General features: G+C 27.3%; 1 protein-coding gene across 4 annotated transcripts in view; it reads right to left on the bottom strand.

The window, feature by feature from the left end:
* Positions 1-22,118, bottom strand: part of LOC107063776 (neo-calmodulin) — a 139,257-nt gene extending 117,139 nt beyond the window's left edge. For 3 of the 4 annotated variants that reach the window (XM_089176530.1, XM_015315864.2, XM_015315863.2), the window contains exon 1: positions 21,267-22,118. In XM_089176530.1, the coding sequence (XP_089032656.1) occupies positions 21,267-21,305 (39 nt within the window). In that variant the 5' untranslated portion in view covers positions 21,306-22,118. The remainder of the gene's footprint in view (positions 1-21,266) is intronic. The other variant, XM_015315865.2, reaches the window with a different exon arrangement.
* Positions 22,119-22,589: the final 471 nt, after the last annotated feature.

Below are 22,589 nucleotides of genomic sequence, written 5' to 3'. Positions count from 1 at the left end.
TAGAATCAGATTGATACGTTCATTTAATATAATTTTAAACTGTTCAATGAAGTCTAATTATTATTCACTTAAACTTATTTTAATAAAAGTTAAAAAAGTTGAAACAAAAATTTAATTTATCGTAATGTCGTTGGAGGTACAATATATTTGGTTGTTCCTTCAGGAGTATACACAAACAAATTCGATTGTTTTCCAACCCTGGAACACGCTAAATATAAGTGGCCGTGAGAAAAGCACAGATTTTCTAAATCTTGACAACAGTGTCAATTGAGTAACTTCTTCAAACACTAATTAAATCCTAATTTAATATTTCAATTAGCACACGATTTTTTATAACACAATAATAACACGAAGAAAACAATAAGAGAAATATATTGAATATATCGAAAAGTATAATTTAAAAAAAATATCGACTAACTTCAACCTTTAAACTTTTAAAATCGATCCAGCCGTCTAGGAGGAGTTCGTGACATATAAAGAATTTAATTTTTTACGCACGTGTAAATTTAATAGAAAATTATATAAAATACTCACTTTAATTACGCACTAAATTTGCAAAATGTATATTTTTTTATGCATACTTCAAAACTCTTCAAACACTAATTAGATCTTAATGTAATATTTTAATTAGCACACGATTTACAAACTGCAATCGAATAACTACGATTATCGACTCGAATATTCTTTATAACTCGAATATCGACTAACTTTAACCTATAAACTTTACGATTTACAAACTGGAATCGAATAATTTCGATTATCGACTCGAATATTCTCTATAACTCAAATATCGACTAACTTCAACCTATAAACTTTTCGCATAACAATTTATAAATAAAAAATTAATTATGTAAACAACTTAAATTGGACTGAATTGTTAATCTAAACCATTCTCGAGCTCATCTGAAGACACACACAAAATTTCATTAAAATCGGTCCAGCCGTTTAGGAGGAGTTCAATGACAAAGACACGCACAGAAGAAATATATATATATATATATATCAACAACATAACAATATAATATATATATTATAATGTAACTTTAAATCATATCTTATTATTTATTACATTTATCTAATATAATTTTCTATATATTATTTTTTAATGATAAATTCAACTATTTCAAATAAATAACCATTATGCAATAATATTGTTTATTTGCTATTTAATTTTTATTGTGTAAAAAAAAATAACTATAACTTACTATAAGTGTTTAGTAACGTTTGGTATATACAGTCAACAGAATTCACACTAACGAAAAAATAACTCGTCCGCACTGATTTCAATCAACTAGTCTATATGAAGAGTTTCGGACAAAAAAAAGTATTTAAAGCTCAAAGCATTCAAAAAGAGAAAAAATGTATATCTTGTTCGAGAAATCATTCGCAGTTATAAAGAGGAAAATGTGCTATCGATCGTAACCGTCTAACTAAAATACTATTGGATATAATATTCTAAAAAAGGAAAAAAACAATATAATTGAACCACCCTAGAAAATAAAAATACGATGAAGAAAGCATCTTGAGATAATTACTAGGAAAGAAAGAACTAAAGAAATGAAAAAAATGATTAAAAAAAAAAAGTATTGGAAACTGTCACTAACAGACACACCTGTTCGAGATTCAACAAGATTTAAAAACACAAGTCTTTCAAGTTAATTCCAAATGAGTTTTAGTTACTTGATAACCAATAATACTTACGTAGTAAAATGAGATAATTCAATGTTTTCACGAGATAAAATGGTGTGACTATTATTCACTGGAGAAGGGTCGAATATTTAAGTAGCTGTAGTTTGAAAAGCTTGAAAGCCTCGAGATCTCTCTTGATCGAGTGACGTAGGCCTAGCAACAGGTGGGCCGTCGGAGTTGCTTCAGTAACACTGCTATGCAGCTTTAGGCCGTGCAGCTTTAGGCTCGTGTAAAAACGACCTTTCCTATGACATCCGATCTATTGTTTTTTTTTTCTTTCTTTTTCTTCTTTTCTTATAATACTTTCGTAAAAAGCGTGTTACATACAGCACTTCAAAGAAATAAAAATAAAAATAGAAACGCGAATTATTCTACATCGAATGATATAATATTCTTTATGAAGCTTATTTATGATCTGACAAAATTGTTATGGCTTGTTATATTTCACTAGTTTAAATTTATTATTCGATACGATACGATATGAATACGAGCTTTAAAACGAGAAGAAATAAAAAGTTAAAAGGTTACGAAAAGAAAATTTGTATTTAAATCGTCTATCCTATTTCACGATTTTTCAAACGGTCACGGAAGTTATTTTGCGATGATAAGAACTGGAATAAAAAAAAAAAAAAAAAAAACTAAAAAGAAATGGTACTTGGGTAGGAAAAAAAATAAAAGAAAAAAAAAACTTCGCCCGAGAGAATCATCACCGTTGTAGAATACGTGGTGGTACATGAATAATTCATCGAACTTCAACTGGAATATATATGATATATATATATATATATATATATATATATATATGAAAAGACAGGATTATTTGCCGCTAAGGTGTGTGATGTATAGGCTTGCGATAGGAAAGACTTCAACGTGGTCTAATAAAGCATCGCTTTCAAAGATATCCCATAACCACCTACACATACCGAATGTCCTGGAAAAATTCATTCGCCGACTTTTTTCTTCACGACTTTTCTACCATAAAACTCGACAAGCAATTGCTGACATAGAAGACGAATTAATTCTCCAATTTTCAGTCTCTCTTTCTTTTAATTTCTTTTTGATTGCTTTTATTCCAAAGACAAGCTCGAATTCGAATTCGTTTTTAAACGTTTCCAACATTTCCCTTGGCAAAAAAGCTTTTATGCCTAAAAGCTCTTGGATGAACTTAAAATACAAAACTTACATTTACTCCCATAGCAATAAAATACTCAGAGCTCGAACAGTTCTAAGAAAAAAAAAGAAGAAAAAATGTTGTTGGGAGAGGCTTTAAGGTATTTCAACGATGAAAACTGCAATTTCAAAGAAAGCCAACTTTCCTGTCTCCAAGAAAAATGCCATCAGGAAAAAGAAATACTTTTATCTACGTTGGAGAATAAAAAATGCATTCTTTTATACGACTCTAGGTTTCGAGATTATATTTTTCAAGAAGAATTTTGTGCATTTGAAGATAACTAAAAGAAGTATATAAATATAGAACACATTTTAGTGGAAAATATTTCATTATTTTCATTGCACTTTATATCAATGTATCTCATATCTGCATTTGCATGCATGCGCATAACGGTATCGCATAATCATAAGCCAAGCCACAATAATTTTTTCTTCTCACTAATGAAATTAATTAACACGATGGGAAAAGAGAGAAGGTCATTTTCTGAGTAAAAAATAAAAAAAAAAAAAAAACGAACGCTTTGCTAACGTGTCATTTCAGTTTTTCTCATTCGTTTTGTTTTCTCATTAAAAACGTAGTCCCACGGTTTTCTCTTATTTTCTGCGAATAGAACTGATGATATAACATAATTATACGTATAAACAATTCTATTTCTAGGGTGTATTAGACCAATGGTTTGTAATTTATGATCAATTTTTTAAATGACTGCTGATTGCATGTAAAGATATATTCTTAAAATAATAAATAATTGTTCTTTCATTTAAATTATATAAACAATTCTATTCTTGGATTGATTAGTATTTAAATTGGTATCTGCAATATATGGTAAAATTTTAAAATTATTGAAGATAAGTAAAATGAGACAAATTAAAAATCGCATTGTTTTTTCTTATTTTAAATTAAATTATAATTATTATTTTATAATATATTTAAATAAATATATATCTGATAATATTACAATTTAAAAATAAAAATAGGGAAATTTTTGACAGGATAGTTTAGAAATATATTTCTGACATTAAATATAATAATATAAAATATAAATAATTGTATTTTTGGAATAATTAGAATGCAATCTATGGTAAAATGTTTAAATAATCAAAGGTAAGTAAAATGATACTATCTTTAAAAATAGTATTGTTTTTTCCTATTTTAAATCAAATTAAAAAATTAATATTTTATAATATATCTATATTATTATATATTTTAATATATAATATTTTTAAATATATTTATATTAGTATATATTTTAATATATAATGTTTCATAATATATTTATATTATTATATATTTTAATATACACACACCCACAATATTTTATAATATATTTATATTATTGCATATATTAATAATAATAATTCAAATAATATATTTTTATTAATATATTTAGTTAATAATATTATAATTTAAATAAAAATAAAAATATAATACAAAAATTGTTAACACGATAATTTAGAAATATATTTCTTACCTTAAATACAAAAATATAAAAAAAATATTTGGAATAAACGAAAAAATTCAAAAAAAAAAGGAAATAAAGAGAAGAAAACTAAATGTAATTTTTTGACGAAAAATTAAGTAGATTCTGCAATCGTGGAGAATGAAGGAAACTTCATAAGCATCGTGCTAAGGTTATCGTTTACTGCTCCATTAGCCATTAACACTGTTACAAATCGGCGTCCTCTCGGCGCCATTTTTGGCACGAGGAACATGAACAGAAAACCCGACGATTCATCGCGACAAAGAGAATATGACAACGAGCCGATTGTCGCCCCATGAACCATCAACCGTTTAAATTGATCCAACCCACGCCAAAAAAAAAAAAATAAAAAGAAGAAAAAATACTATGTCACACTTTATTAACGACAAGTCGATTCATTCGTTTTACGAATAAAGCATTTGCGAGATTATTCAAAAAAAAAAAAAGAAAAAAAAAGAAAAGAAAAGAAAAATTGCCAAGAAATTCTCGAACGTTTAATGTTCTTTATTGTTTCCTCGTATAGGTAAAAATAAAAAGAACAAAACTACAAATGCAAAAAGAACAAAATAAAATAATAATTTTCCTTTTAGAACTTCTTACAAATCGTTCGAATAAAAAAAAGTTTCTTTGGTCAAGGATAAAACATACATGCACACACACACGCAGACTTTGCTAACGGATGAATTGAATTTAATCAATTTGACTTTGTCTATTTCTTTCTATCCTCCATAATCTTCCCACGCAATGTAATTCCCATTTAATCCACTTGAAGTTATTATACGAGAGAGTACGAACAGGCACCTATATATGTAAAACGATAAATCAAACGTAACTTGTTGCTCTTATATTAGTTTTCTTTTCTACCCATTAAATTCTAGGATACCTATACTTTGTGATACACCTACGCACGAATCGTATACATAATAAAATACCTGCATTTGTCGAGATAACATCTTACACGTTTGTAAATTTATCCAAGATCATCATTTCTTATCCTAAGGGTGACATTAAATCCTTAACGAAGGTTTCTTACAACTTCCACTAGTTTTTCACTCGACCTATCGAACGATCTCGTTTCGTATTTCTCATATCTCATATTTATTCGATAGATCGATATAAAGGAATTTTTACTTCATACGATATTCTTGTCAGAGATTTTTTGTTCTATTTATAAATCGAAACAAATGTTAGCGAATTTGTTATGGTATCTACGTTGAATGAAATTCTAATTTCTCTACATTTCAGTTTGACTTTATTTCGAACACGAGAGAAGAAAAGAGCTTTTGTAAGTTAACTATAATGAAATGCAAGGGATCGTGTAACTCAAGGTGCAAATTAATTTACGGAGAGTGGTTTGCTTCTATTCGAGAATCCTCACCCATCTATACTATCTCTTTTTTTTCTCTCTTTCTCTCACACACTACTTTTATTTTCAGTCTTTCTTCACTTAATTAATCATCCCGTGATCCATCCACGAGATCGTATTTTCTCGGCTTAAAATGACATTTAATACGATTGGACTATAATTCCACGAAGTTCGAATAGTCGAACGGATTCCATGGTACAGAGGAATGCTTTTGATAACTCACTAATACATGTTGGGTCTCTACCATCGACATAATCACACGATTAGGAATCGATTGAACTATTTAACGAATATCCAAATAATTCTTTGTTTATTAATATTTTTTTCATCGATTGAAGAATAATTACGATAAATCGATCATAAGAATCTACAGATTAAAAAAATTCTATAAAAAAAAAGTATATAAAAACTGAATTAATTTAATTCGTAATCGTAAACACTCTAAGTTAACTCTCTGCGGCACAGAATTTGAGATAATACAATAACCCTATGTTGCATAGAAATTTTATTACGTTTTAAATGAAACATAATTGATATATTTTTAATGTAAAAACATTAAAAAAAAAGAGTAATAATTTAATTACATTTGTTACATTTGTTGAAAATGTTACTACCAATTGCTTTGCATAAATAAGACGAAATATAAATTTATGAGAATGCAACTATTGCAATATTTCAGGGTGGGACTAAAAATGTCCCACCGTGCATTACGGTGTATCAAAAAATTGGGACACTTTTAATACCACCATGCCCCAAAAAGTTAAATTATAATTCATCATTTTGTCTATCAAGTTCTCGTAAAGTTAATATCTTAACAACGTTCTACGAAAAAAAAACTACTTTACTTCCGGTTAATTAAACTCTCGAAACGAGTTACTTTTTTTTTTCTAGTTTCTATCTGTGACATTAAAATTCTCTACGGTAAGTTTTATCTTTCTCGAATCCTAAGCAAGAAAATAAAAAGAAATAGAACGATTCTTGATACTTAATTTGAAATTTTTGCTATTAAAAAAAAAGAAAAAAGAAAAAAAAAGTAGTTGTCGAAATTCGATCAACTCGTTAAAAAGATATCAAATTTTACGAACTTTTGAAAATGATTTACGTTTATGATTTATGTTTTATTTTTTTTTTTTTTTTAGCATATTTTTTGAGAATTTTACACGTATACATATCTACTCTCAATTTTTCGTGACGTTTTTATTTTCTTATGATAAAGAAAAAAGTGAGAAGAATATTAAAAAAAAAAAGAAAAAGAAATAGGAAAAAAGTAAGGTAGGAGAAAAAAAGTAAAGCAATCAGTTGTTCTTATCCCTTGTTCTTTCCTTTCTCATTCTTTCTACCTTTTCCGTAACTTCAATTCCTTCCGACGATATATATATATACATGAATGAGTCTTAAAGTTACGTTCGGAAAGGAATCGTTCTTTATTGCTTTCTAAAGTCGTACGTGTGAGCAAAATAAAAATAGAAATAAAAATAAAATGCTATCATGGTCGAATCGAAAACGAATTCGAATACCAAAAAACTTAAATGATGAAGAGAAAAGTTATAAAGTTTACTATATATGTTACCGTTAAAACGTGAAATTCATAAATTAATGAAATAACTAGGTAAATTATCAAATAATCGTACAAAAAAAAATATATTAAAATATGTAATAAGACAACGTTAAATAATTTAACAAGGTTAACACATTCGCGACAATTGACGTAAATTCACGTCTTTTCAAGTTCTATTCCTGGTTGCCGTTGACGTGATTCACGTCATTTTACATTTTAAAAATTAAATATAAAAATATACATAAATATATAAATTAAAAAATTTCTATTATTTTATAACTATTATTATTTTTTATTCTTATTTTTTATTACTATTTTATTATTACTTTATTAGTATTTTATATATATATATATAAAATTTATGCTTACATATTTATATAAATTTTATATATTAAATTTATATTTAATTATTTAAATATAATATTTTTAAGTAATATATATTATATATTATTATATTATATTTCAATATATATAATAATAAATATAATATTTAAATATATAATATTCAAATAATTATGTTTTATAATATATTATTATATTTTTATTATTTAAATATAAATTTAAATAATTTCAACTTATATTTATATATTTATATATACAGAATATATGCAAAAATCACTGTTTTTTCTAATTATCACACTAACCAGAAATTACAAATTTTTCTTTTTACTCGACTTTTCCAAATTACCTGTAATACAATGCTAAATAAATTCAGCACAACATTAACAAGTGATCTATTGTTTACCTATAAAGCAAGTATACAAATTATAAGAATCTTTTTATTCTAAATAACACATAATTGCAACATTGACATTTCAAAACAAATTTTATCATCTTTTATTCTTACTTTAATTATACAAGTTTGCAGCAACCAGTTTCAGAATTTCATTATTTCGGCTTGTACTTAGTATTAGAAACGGAAAAAATATGCCGGCTGCGAATGTGTTAATATATGAATTTAACAAAAAAAACAAATAAAAAAATTTTCGAAATATTGCATAACAAGAAAATATAAATTATCATCAATTGTTTAAAATTAATAACAGGAGTGACTTATTGCATATAAATACATATGTGTATGTGTATTTACGTTTATGGAATATATATAAGTTTTTACGGTAAAACATTTCACTTTTTTTTTTTTTTTTTTAAATAATTTTATGGTTAAAGTTCTCATAGAATCGTGTTACGTTAAAATCCTGAAAAGTTTTGTCCTATCGATCGACCCTGAACGAAACCCCCACAAGTCCCGCACGATATTTTATATTAATAATTAATATTAAACGTCGATGGACGTTAAGAACGACGTCACGATCGTACCTCAACTCTCAGCCATGCTTTTACTTCGATTTCTCCTTCTCCTCCTCCTCCTCCTCCTCCTCCTCCACCTCCTCTTTCTTCTTCTTCTCTTCTCTTATCATGGATAAGGTTAACCGTAAATAAAATTACTCTCCCTATTGCCGCAAAAAAGAAAAAGAATTCATAGCTCAAGACACGACCTGGCATCTTCTCGTTCAATTTAAAAAAAATCTTTTCGAAAGATTTTTACTCGAGAGATAAGACAAAAAAATTTGATCGCATTTGACGTTAATTATTTTTTATTTAAAAAAAAAATGAATTATTACCTGTTCGTTCTATCGTTCGTAAGAAAATTCAAACAAATTTGACACCGACACTTTTTATTCTCACCAAATAATTGAAATAATTCTAAATTAATTTTTTAAACAATAATCAATTAGATCGAAAACAATGTAATCGCGACAGTCGATTTCTCTCATTTTTTTTTTGTCGAAATTCGATTTCGATTAAGAGAATTATAAGTCTTCGAAACGACAAGAAAAAAAACTCGACGGGGACACGAGTTCGTAATCGATTTGTTCGTTAGACGTTTTCAAACGATCCTACTACGTGAAAAGTAACGAGAAATCATTGTTGTTCGTAGAATCGTACACTATCATTACCGTGGTAACTCGGTCTGCGCAATGAAAGGTCATGCTGTGATTGGTGGATGTATTAAACCGCGCGAGATTCGTTTATTAAAATATGACGTTGAGGGGGCTATTCCGAATATATACGCGTGAACGATCGCAATAATTTGACGAACGTACATACGTGCGAAACCCATTTCCACGTGATTGACCATATTCCATGGGCCATTACATCTATCATCTCATCATCGATATAATCATTATCACCCAAATGACGTCTATAACAGTCCAATTTTTATCGATGCCATTGTAAGCGAGACATTTATAGTTTTTTTTTGTAGTTAAAAAATACAATTTGATAAATCTATATAATAACTATAATCATTATTATTATTATTATTATTATTATTATTATTATTACTTCTTATAAAAAGAATTTTTAACTTCTACAATAATAACAAGAAATTACTTTAAATATCTTTTTATTTTATATTTTATTATGTTTTATTTTATTACATTTTTTTAAAAATCGTATACTTCATACTGTGAAAAATAAATCGATCGTTGCATGAAAAAAATTCAACTTCTCTATCATCTCATCATCGATATAATCAGTATTACCCAAATGACGTCTATAATAGTCGAATTTTTATCGATGGCATCGTAAACGAAACATTTATGGTATTTTTTTTTTTGGTAAAAAATACAATTTCATAAATATATAATAACTATAACCATTAATATTATTATTACTTCTTATAAAAACAAATTTGTAACTTCTTCTACAATAAAAACAAGAAAATATTTTTAATATCATTTTAATTTATATTTTATTACTTTTTTTTTTAGAACATTTTTTTTTAAATCGTATACGTCAAAGTTTTAAAAATAAATTGATCGTTGCACGAAAAGAATTAAACTATTTTAATTTAACTTTTGTTTACTCAATTATGCATTAATTTACATTATTTTTTACAAAACAAAATTCTACAAAATAAATATTACTTTATTTAAAATCACAACGTTACATTATAATCATACTTTACAACTTTGTTTTTCTTCTGTTCAAATATGAGAAAATAATTTTTCTAATGCAAACATTGTAAATTCCCGTAACAAAGGAACACATTATTTACTAGCAAATCCTACAATCGTATCATTAAAGATATTTTATATCATAATGCTGGAAGTTATAGTTTGATATTTAAGATCCCCTAAGTGCAACTACATGTTCAACCATCTATGAAAAACGAAAATAAAATCTTAAAACAGACTCGTACTATATTATTATTTGTTTTTTTTTCCTTTTTTATTTTTACATTTTATCTTTTCCTATACTTTTTCCTATATTTCTTATTTTCAATAGAACTCTTCTAAGAAATTTCTTTAATAACCGAGATCAAACAAATGCTAGGTAGATATTTAATTTGATAAAAAGAGATAGAAAATATTTCTAAGATCGTAGTATTTTTTCTCAGAGATGCATTTTCAACAAAATTCTTCTTGTTTATTTTTTTTTTTGTTTACTCCACCTTTTTATGGTAATCTACTATTCTACCACCATCCCCATTTTCGTTGCTTGTAAAATATCGTGCACGATCTAACACAACTTTCGTGCTGTTGTGGTTTTCATCGAAGTAATCGATACGAAGAAAATAAATCGACATTTTTCGTGAAAACATATCGAAAGATTCAAAATCGTTCTACGATATTTTCTCTCTATTTTATCTCTTTCTAGTTTTCTAGTGAAAATCCTAGGGAGTTTCTCAGTAAATTTGCACAACTTATGCAAATAATAAAAGACTGGGATATTAAGAGAGATTTAAAAGTCCCCTTCGTACTACTAAACTTTAAGAAAGATGAAACCTAGTACGTACCGTTGAAATATCGAAAATTATTCCCAGAAGCAAGAAAAAGGTTGCTTGCTTTTACATAGATATTATTATTCTATCATCTATCAAAAACTTTGTAGAACTTTTGGAAAAACTTTTTGTCAATAACAGCTGTGAAGGTTTAGTTTAACAGTTTCGATTTGTAGTCAATGTGTTAATGTACCAAATGTTACCATCGAATTTACTTCGATTACGTAGTAACCGTCTCTATGCTTATCGAATCGAATAATACACCTACATATATTCGAAGAAACTTATCTCCTCTTTTTCTTCTTCTTCTTCTTCTTCTTATTTTTCTTTTTCTTATTCAAACAATATTGATATCCGAAGATCGGAGTAAAACTTATGCGTATCGACGGATATTGCATGAAAGAAATGAAAAAGAAATAAAAAAAAATAAAAAATAGAAACAATAATCTACGATTTCATTTAACCCTTTGAGTGCTACGGACGCGTATATGCGTTTGGTAAAAATTACTAACTTTATCGTTCGAAGCATACCTACCTATACGTGTTTGTTAATATTTATGTAAAGTAATTTAATATTTATATTAATTAATTAAATTATATTCAACGACAAAAACTTTCATTATTAAATATAATTTGTTATTAAAATCCGGATAATAATAAATTATTCTGTTCTTACTAAACATTTTAGGTAAAAGTATTCAGCTCTCAAAGGATTAAATAGAAACAAATTTTTCTTAAAGCAAAATCGTTCAGAGAATCGAATCTAAATTTATCTCAATGTTAATCCTACAATTCTCATTTGCGTTTTACGAAAGGATAATGCAGGTGTTTATTTCAATTATATTTCGTGGTTGTTTCGCGGTAAGACTAATCTTGCATGTTTTACAATTAATTCATGGTATATCCCCATTGGAAATTTCATGTAATTATAGGAAATTACATTAAAAAGAAAAACACAGGTAATTCGATGAGCTAGTTGATAATCTATCTTAGATCAAATTAACTCGAAATACTTCGTTCGTTTCTTTCATTTCACTTAGTTTGTTTTATTTTTCATTTTTTTGTAAAGATTTCACGATAAACCTGTTTCGATCTTTTTCACTGTATCATTAAAATCTTCTACCATGCTATTCCTCCCTTAACAATACGAATTTTTTCCAATCGAACGTGTTTTTCTCGAATTCAATTTCTTTGTTAAAAAGAAAGAAAAATTGAAAATAAGGAAAATGTTGAAAACGGTCTCTCTCTCTCTCTCTCTGTGCTGCTTATTTTTAAAATTGTTATTCCTTATCGATACTCAACGAACCATATTTGTTCCCGTAGTTTTTATTATTTTATAGAAGCATCGATTTTTCACTATCCTCTTTTATATTCTCTTTTTTCTGGAGTGGCCATTCTGCAGATTCGAATATTTTTTAAATACTTTTATGCACATATATATATATGTAGGGTATGGTTACTCAAATTGTACTATTGTCTAAATTGCATCTTAGTAATTTTATTAAGATTAATTAAATCAATGTTAAAAGAAGTTATAACAAAAAAAAAATAATATAATTCTTATTTATAAAAATAAATAAATTTACAATTAAATTACACATTTTGCATGCTTATTTTCTTATGTCATACAATTTGAGCAATCTTATCTTAACACATTCGCGACCGCTGACGTAAATTCACGTCTTTTCAAGTTCTATTCCTGGTTACAGCTGACGTGATTATCGTCATTTAAAATTTTAAAAATTTAATAAGAATAAATTTATATATATATATTATATGTAAATTATAATATAATAATAGTACAATATAAATATTTTATTACATTATATTATATTATATATATAATAAAATTTATATTTATATATAATATTTATATAAATTTTTATAATTATTAAATTTATATTTAATTATTTTAATATAATATTTAAATAATTATATTTTATTATATTATTATATAATTTAATTTATTATTTTTGCCAGTACTTCGTATTTAAAAAGGAAAAAATATGCCTGCCGCCAATATGTTAAAATAATCAATTTACATAAATCACGAATATCTTTTCTCATTTTTCTATTATAATAAATCATTTTGTTCTATTCTTAACAATATCAAGTTTTATTCTAAATTGTCACCACTTTCTAAATAAATATAACATATACTCTTTCTATCTATCTTTAACGTTAAAAGAACAAACAACACGTTATAACCTTAAGCAAATTCTTGTACTTATAAAAATACACAAACCAAAAAAAGAATTTAATATCCTCTGTTTTTTCCTTAGCTCGTTTAAAAAGAAGTCATCTTAAAAAGAAACAATTAATAATTCACGCGTAAATAAGAACTAAGACTACAGAAAGAGAATACTCGAAGTAATGTTTTTCTTTTCGTAAAAATGTTTATAGAGATATATCATGCTAGAAAAATAATAAAAAAAAAGAAAAAAATACAGAGAGAGAAAAAACAAAACGGATAAGGAAAATAGAAAATGCAAGCTTCGAAAAGTTGAATCTCGAGACGAGAATGCATGGTTTTCTAAGCTTTACGTGTATCCTAGCGAATAAGGTGCTTCAAGTATTGCCAAAGGCAAGGAAAATATTGCGTGCTGGTGTATGTGTACTTATATGTATATATATATTTATGTGAAAAAGAAATGGAGAAAGACAAAACTACTACACAACAACCACGAATGACTTGGCTTGGGTTGCTTGTAAGCAACCCTTACTAGAAACTAGAAACTAGGAAATGGAAGCTCTAGTCAGAGATGGGAGTGGCACAACACAACAGACCTTGTCAGCCAGGGCTATTGCGATAGAACAGGCGAACCACCTTTACTGCAATACTACTGGCTATTGGTGTTTCCAACCTCGAACGAAACATGCAAATTTCTTTCCTGTTAAAAAAAAGAAAAGAAAAGAAAAGAAAAGAAAAAAAAAAGAAACTCAGAATCAATATCGATTTTGACGAGTATTTTAAATATGTCTAACGACCAAACGTTTAGGTTTGTTGAAGATAAAACAAAATTTTCAATAACATTTTTTTTCGAATATGAAATTGAATGGATATGGATGATAAGCACAATATGAACGTAACAATGAATAAACAATTTACGGAAATAATTAAACAGTATATTATTAATTAATGCTATTACTTTTTTATAGTAAATATATTGCGACTACTGTTGTTTCCTTATATAGAACACGTTATAATAGTAAAATACAGAAATTTGCCACATTTGGCAATTACATTTGCATTAATTGAACGTTATACGTTATATTTGTTGTCTTTAACGCCACGCCATTTTAATTCCGTTTCGTAATTGCTTTTTTATTTATTTTTTTTTTATTTTCTAATGCTATAGGTATGTTGTCGGATATAAAGTTCGAGAAAAAAAAAAAGAAAAATCTTATTAACATTTGTATCTAATACATATTACATATATACTTTTTTTTTGTATGAATTAATTGAAAATTATCTTGAGAAAAAAATTAAACAATAAAAAAAAGTGTGTTATGTTTTAATGAAAAAACATTTTTGTACAACGAGAATTTTTCTTATAACTCAAATTTATATACACAGCGTAATATTAAAATCTACTTTAACTTTCTTTCAACTTATTTTCAATAATTTTATTATCAAATCTTTTCATATACTGTCTACCTTATTTGTGAATAATTGTAAAACAATAGCAAGAAAAATATGTGTGTGTGATGGAAAGAAAAAATATAAATTTAAATATAGATTTAACATAAATTAATTATCAACACATATAAACGTAAATAATATATATTTGAGGTTTAATTTAAAAACAATAACAAAAAAAATAACTAAAGTTATGTTTGATAGTATGATGTATGATCAGCAACACGTATGAACGTAAATAATATTTAAGATTTCATTTAAAAACAATAACAACAACAACAAATAACCAAAGTTATGTTTAATAGTAAATTATTTAGGAATAAAAATTCTAAAAATTACTGTGTCTAATGGATGTAAAATTTGAAAGTATTTCTAAATACAATTTCTAATACAAGAAATATTCGTAATTATTACATTTTTAGATCTAAGATTCTAGCTATCGTTGTTAACTTCGTTACAAAATCGATTCATATAATCGTACCGATATAATAAAGGGAACTTCGAAAACTTTTGATATGCAATTTGCTTGCAAAGAAAAAGAGCTAGAAAAAGAGAGAGAAAGTAAATAAGTATATATATATATATATATATAGATTTTGATGTGCACAAGCCTTTGACGTTACATCTCGAAGGAACAAGAATTTGTGAGGAAAGTCGCTTTCGATTGAAGAATATCAAAGAACTTCACGATAAACTCAATTTCGTGCACGGATCGTTTCTTATTTCGACGAAGGAAGAAAAAAAGAGAAATAGAAATCGAGAAAAATAGAGATAGATATAAAAGTAGAGAAGTTGAAAAATCAATTGATACCGTGAGGAAATATGAAACGTTCGACCTTTTGAGAAATATTTCAAATTCAATACCTTTCCAATAAAATAATAATAATAATAATAATAATGATAATAATAAATAACGAAAATAAAAAGTATTATAATTAACAATATTAATAATAAAACTTTACAAAAAAATATTATTATGAATAATTTAATTATAACATATATATGATTTCATTATTAATAATACTATTTATAAAAATTTAAATAATTATGAATAAGAATAATAATAATAATATTAAATGATGATTATTATTATAGTTCATAATTGAATTGTCAATTTTATCAATTAATGGGAGATAATTAATCGTTAAATTTGAAACCAATGACGTCAAATCGTAGTAGACGTAATCGCGTCAACCATAATGAAATTATGCGCGAACTTGTATTTAATAATGGCTAAGCCAGTAATTACATCGAACCTTGGTATAAGCCTGAAAACAGAGTAAAGTCACGTATGCGGATCCTCGAATATTATTATTCAAGAGGGAGTCATCTTGTTCGTCTCGATTACAATCTCGAACGACTAATATATATAGCTAGAAACGAAATAGAACAATTTAATTCTATTTATTATAAGACTTTTAATCCGTTGGGAGACTCTCCTTCAACTATTGATTATATATACATCGCTTCTTCTACTTGATTTTGAACACACAACGTCAGCTAATTAGGGAATGAAGGAGAGCTTTTACGATTCTAACATAAGATATATATATATATATATATCTAACTAATAAAACGTATTTTAAATCTAGCTTGTTCCAAATTCGTTATACAGGGTGTCTCTGTAGTAAATAAAAACAAAAGATAAAATCAATATTGTTTTATAAATGAAATGACAATATTTGTTGTTTTTCATTTCATTTGATATGAATCTTTAATTACAGTGTTGTTTAAAAAATTATAAACAATCACTCTAAATACTTGTGTAAAAATAATATATATAGTTTTTACAGTTTATTATAAAATGTCTTTTCGATCACCCTGTATAAACTCGTATATGTGGTACTCACGTATCACAAGTTTACAGCACGCTAATTTTTCAAATTGAAAAATGTTGGAATTTGTGTTTTTCCTCTTACATATGTTCCAAGCAAATACAATTTTCCGATCAAGATATAATTCGATCCTCGTGTTAAATTCGTTTGTATTGACAACAAAAAATCGGATTTCAGTTCTACACGAATCGATTTTATTAAACCAATCTAAAACTCAATCCTCGATATCAAGTCCAATAAAACGCGAGAACTAACTATATATATAATTAACTAGACAAATACTTTACTCTTCGACAAATTTACTTTTTTTCTGTTTCATTTTATTTTTTATCTTTTTAAATGAAGTAATACGGAAAGTTAAACAAAAAGTTTTATCGTATATATATATATATGTATCTTCTTTTTTCTTTTATACTTGTTTTTATTAAATATATCATATTATAACATTTTTTTTTTATTAGTTAAAGTTAAATCAATTTAATGAAACTACGAAAAAGTTCTGTCAAGATTGAAATTATTCTCTTTCAGTTTCTTCAATGTTTTATCATAAAATTAACTTGGACTAAACAAATTTCCTCCCCCCTCCCCCCCCCCAAAAAAATATTTTATTTTGAATAAAGTGATAATACGTTTAATAAAATCACATCACGTATTTTTGCAATATTTCAAAAATACTTTCCGATACAACATCTATGTAAGATACTGCATAGTATATTGCGAATATAACCGTTCGTACGGAAAAGAGGTTTGAAGTTGCATGTTGCCAGGTTAACGGAATTCATATATTCCGACTAACAATAAGTCAAATTTTATTTGCGTTTAAATGGAAACGTTAGAAACTGTAACTGATCGATATTAAAAAAAAAAAAAAATAGTTTCATCTACCTCTACATTTAATTTCAGGAATATTATTCGTCAACGATAAAAAAAATTGTTCACACTCTTTCAGTTCTCTCTCGAAAACTTGTCAACATTTTAACGAACATTTTTCTATATGCTAGAAAACAAAGAAAGAAAAATAAAAGAAACAAGAACAAAAGAAAAAAAAATACGTGCATTTAAACGAGTACGAATCAAAATAAATGGTAGTAGGTTGTATTGGGTTTCAACTATCACTTGCTCGATCAATTAATATTCGATACTTAATTGCAATCCTGTCGTCACTGGCTAGACGTTCAATATTGTTCATCCCCACACAGAAACTTGATCCAACACAATGAAAGTGCAGCGGAACATTGAACGTGAGATAGAATAAGCTTTGTTGCATACGGGAAAGAGAAACTTTATTAGTTTCATGTATAAAGGAAACGCGGTACAGTGAAGGTGGCAAATTATCATACTTGATAAAATCCTTTTGAATATGCATATTACGCAAATAACCTTCGTCATTTTTGTTAAGGATTAACTCACCTTCTCTCTATCTACCTTTTTTCACCCCCCTCTTTCCTTTAATTTGTCTATTCACACACACAAAAAATAAAATAAATATCTTGACCTTTCAACTATTGAATAATCAAAAAAAAAAAAAAAAAATCATATCCCACGAAATGATACTATTCTAAATCGAGTAACTATGCAATACAAATTTACATATTCGCGTAGCAAGTTTCATACTGAAAATGCGCTCTGCTTGTCTTACGAAGAATAAAAGACATCTAATGGGGCGTATGCTTCAAAGCTTACGAAAATACAAGATGAAAGATTTCTCGAGAATAACGACGATACTTATTTATACAACGAACAAGTACGCATTTGCATTGTGGACACGATGATGAACGATACTGGAAAAAGAACGATATCAAATATATAAAGAACGACCTTCGAAAGTTTCGAATATTTTCAACTTTAATCTTACGGAATAATCCTTAGGCATTTATCTTGTAAATTAATTAATCTGTATTATTTACAAAAGTATACTCTTATCTATATGTATCTGTTATTATAAAATATAGAGTAAACAACTATTAAATAAATATAACTCAAATATAAATTAACAGTTAAAATGTAAATCTCATGGTTGATAACAACCAGATTAGCCAAGTTTCATTACATTTTTTCAAAAACTAATTTCATTTTCCAGTTTAATCTCAATACTTTCTTTGGAAAAAAAAAAAAAAAAATTAGAAAGAGGAGGAAAAAAAGCAGAACACTCAATTTACAAGAGCCCGTTCGGATTACCATTTGCGACACCTTTATAAACTTATTCCGTCACCTTACAGAACGTAATCGAGGGAAGTTAATGGCGGCCAAGCTGTGACCTAAGTATAGTAGGGTACTGCTTGCTACCGTGTTGACTTTGAAAGATACGACCATCCTTGAGAAAGCTTAAAGTAGCAAAAGAGAGCGGCGTAGCGGCTTTTAATAGGAACTTGTTTCAAATTAAAACTTTTCACCTTTTCTAATTAAATCTTCTTTCAATGGATTTCTACTATTTTTCCAATGATATCTATACGAGACGAATCTGTAATCGAAAATCTGTATTACGTGTCCAATCTTGAATACTTACAAAACGAATGATAATTCTAAATGAAATTTTAATTGAATTTATAATCGTACGAACATAAATGTATTTAACGAGACATTTTCGATGAAATTAAATAATTTCTATGATCGAATAAGGAAATAATTGCACTAGTTAAATCATCCTTTTTTTTCTTCTTTTTAATATTAAATGAATATATTTGAGAAAAAATTTGGCGGGAAGAAGATTATACTTACGCAATAAGATGTAACACAACTTAACATACTCGTGTACAAAAGAAAAACCTGATAATTCTAAAGATAAAACCATGTAACAAGTTTCAAAGAAAGGTCATTCGAGCTATCGAACAATTTTTTGACGACATATATTCGACCTAGTTAACGAGATCATGCGTTGACCTATACGGGAAAAAAAATATTAAATTTGATATATATATTTAAAACAAAAATAAATTGTATCATTACTTACCACTTTGAATGATACAAATTAGAACCGATTGTCTGACAATTTTACGTAAAACGAGTCACATGATAGCAGGATCTGATGCGAGCTTATGATTATCTCTCTCCCTCCATATTTCTACAAAAATTCTACTTCATTACCACCCTTAATTGCATCACAAATTGTTATAGAGAAATGAAATAACGCAATAAAAATACTTCAAGGTTTGTGTTGCTAAGTCAAAATTTTTAGTTTAAATTTACTCAAAATGTATAAATGATTGTTATATTTAAACACTTGGTTGAAATGTGTAACTAAAAAACAAGATGAAAATCAACATTTAGTGACAAATAAAACGTTATCATCTATACGATCAAAATGTGTACAAATGTGATATAGTATTCAAACTCGAAACGTAATTCAAAATGATTTACGTTTTACATATAATTTTAAGACAATGGTTGTTTTTTTCTTGATTTTTGATAATGGTTTGCTTTTAATTCGATCCTTGAACAGATAGGAACCTCTTTACTACGTATACTATTTTCAAATTTCATTCCCACGAGAGGCTTCTCTTTAACATGAATGATGAAAACTCACCCTCTCTTTTATTTTTCCTTAGCAATCTTCTTTATCCATCGGGAATAAAGAAATCCTTAGTTATCGGAAAATTTAATAGAGTGAAAAATTACCTTATCTTATAATAATAATAATAATTATTATTATTATTTTATTAAAACCAACTATAATAAATCAATTAGAATTTTGACGATATTTTTTTTTTTTACAAAGTAATGGTGATATTAGATTTCTAATTTAAAAACTAATCAACTATATGACTTTTTATTTTTTTTTTTTTTTTTATCTAAATTGAATCGTCGTAATCACATTGGAACATTCAAATATGTGTTTCATTGTTGTATACTATAGGAAACGAACGCAACAATCGTATACTTTATATTCCAAGCTAGAAATAGAAAAAGGTCGAACGTATAAAGAAAATAGAGTCGATAATAGAATCTCTATATTCTCTATCCTTCTTTCTTTCTCTCGTTAGCGGTTTATCCTACAATCTAATCGAACCTCTTTCAACGTAGGTGTAAAAATATTTTCATAATAGGGAATAAATAAAATTCATAATGATCTAATACGTAAGCTAGACAAAAACAAAGTGTAAATATATAATAACGATTTATATATATATATATATATTATTATTATAAAAAATAAATTGAGTTGAATGAAAAATCTTGACCGCGATTAAACATACATAGTCAAATATTTACAGAACATTATCAACGTGCTAGACGCTGTCGGTAGGTTTCACCTGAAAATGTTATGATACCTTTTGAATCGGATGCCTTCTATTGTACGTGAAAGAGGATAGGTAGTCCATAAATGTAATCACGATTCGATCGTAAATCTTACAAGCGGAAGGGTGAATTACGTGTATATGTATCTAACCTACCTATTAATCCTGATATATTCAAATATTACGAGCTGACCTAACATTCGATTCGGTTACTGAAGAATTATAAAAATTTTTAAACATTCTAAAGAAAAAAAATGTTGATCAAAATTCGAGAACACTCGAGAACATTTATTTTTGTATTGGAGAATCATCATCAAGATTTTCATAATCTTTTGAGAGAGAGAGAAAGATCGAATTAACAAATAATATGAAAAAAAAAAAATATAGGAGAAAACAAACATATGGATACAACGATAACAACAACAACAACAAAAACGATAAACGTAGAGAGAGAGAAAAACAAAAAGAAAAAAATGTGAGGCCAGAAAAAAAATTCACTCACCCTGCGCATAACACGAAGAGAGAACGATGAAGTCTTCATTTTGGTGGTAATCCTGGAAAGGCTCTTCAAACGATAACTGCTGAACGAAACGTCGTACGCTTCTAATTCCCACGACAATGATAGATTTTTTCCAAGACGACGATGACAATGATGTACCTCAAAATCCCTCGTACGAGAACAATTTCTTCTGAATGAGGACGGATACGGAGAAAGTAATAATATCAAAGGCAGTTGACTGACTCTCGTGAGCAGAAATGACAACTACAGGTGGTCGTTGCGTCCTCTTCTCTTATCCTCTGTCCTCCTTCTCCACTTCTTCTTCTAATTAATATTCTTCTTCTTCTCAATTTCCTATCTCTTTTCTTTATAATACGCGAATCGCGAACTGGACAAACAACAATCTATTCTCTTCTCTTTCTATCTATTATATTTACTTATATTGAACAATTTGATTGTGAAAAAAGGAGAAGAAAAGATTTTCGCGTCGAATGATTGACGTATTTTAAAACTTAATATTCGATAGGATAACTCGAGAGTTTACTCGATCAAAAGGATTAACGTAAAGGGAAAAAAGAATGGGATAAAGAGAGAGAAAGAGAAAGAAAGGAAGAGAACAAATTTAAACGTTCTCGTTTAATTCGTCAAAGTGAGATAGAGATAGACACAAAGAGATAGAGATAGAGAGAAAGAGAGAAAGAGAAAGGGAGAGAGAAAAATAGAGGGAAAAAAGTAACTCGTTAATTTTGTTCACACGCTAAACGTGAAAAAATATTTAGGATGTTTCGTATAGGAAGGACGTATCTAGACGCGGCTGACGAGCGTCTGACCGGCTCTTCGTTCTGTGGCCTGGCCGTACATGCGTCAAGGTGGTGGCGCGCCGGACCACTTTGTCGAACCCACCCCCGAGCAAGGGTGCGCGCGCGCACGACCCTTATCAACCTATATATATATCTCTCTCTATCTATCTCTATTTCTACCTTCTTCTTTCTCTTTTTCTTCTTCTATTCTATCCAGGGCCGCGCCTACTTTCCAGACGATCAAGGGAGCCAAGGTCGATCGTACAAGGCTGAGAAACAAGCTTAAATTCCAAAGGAAGCTAGACCATCTTCTTTTCTATTCTTTTCTAGTTTTTTTTTTTATTCTCATTTTTCTATTTCATTTAATAACGTTCAATTTTGTTATTTATTCTTTGTAAAAGATAAAAAGAAATATTGATATCGAATAAATTTTATTGTTTCGTATAAATTGATATTTCATCTGTAAAAAGTTCATTGATGATGATGATGATGATAAATCGATAGTGTTTGACTATGTTAACAACAT

The sequence above is a fragment of the Polistes dominula genome, unplaced genomic scaffold (genome assembly GCF_049000335.1).
Source record: "Polistes dominula isolate Pdom_NZ unplaced genomic scaffold, Pdom_raw_medaka contig_25, whole genome shotgun sequence".
Taxonomy (NCBI): Eukaryota; Metazoa; Arthropoda; class Insecta; order Hymenoptera; family Vespidae; genus Polistes; species Polistes dominula.
Note: the sequence above shows the minus strand (reverse complement) of the source record. Positions and strands in the feature narration are given on the sequence as shown.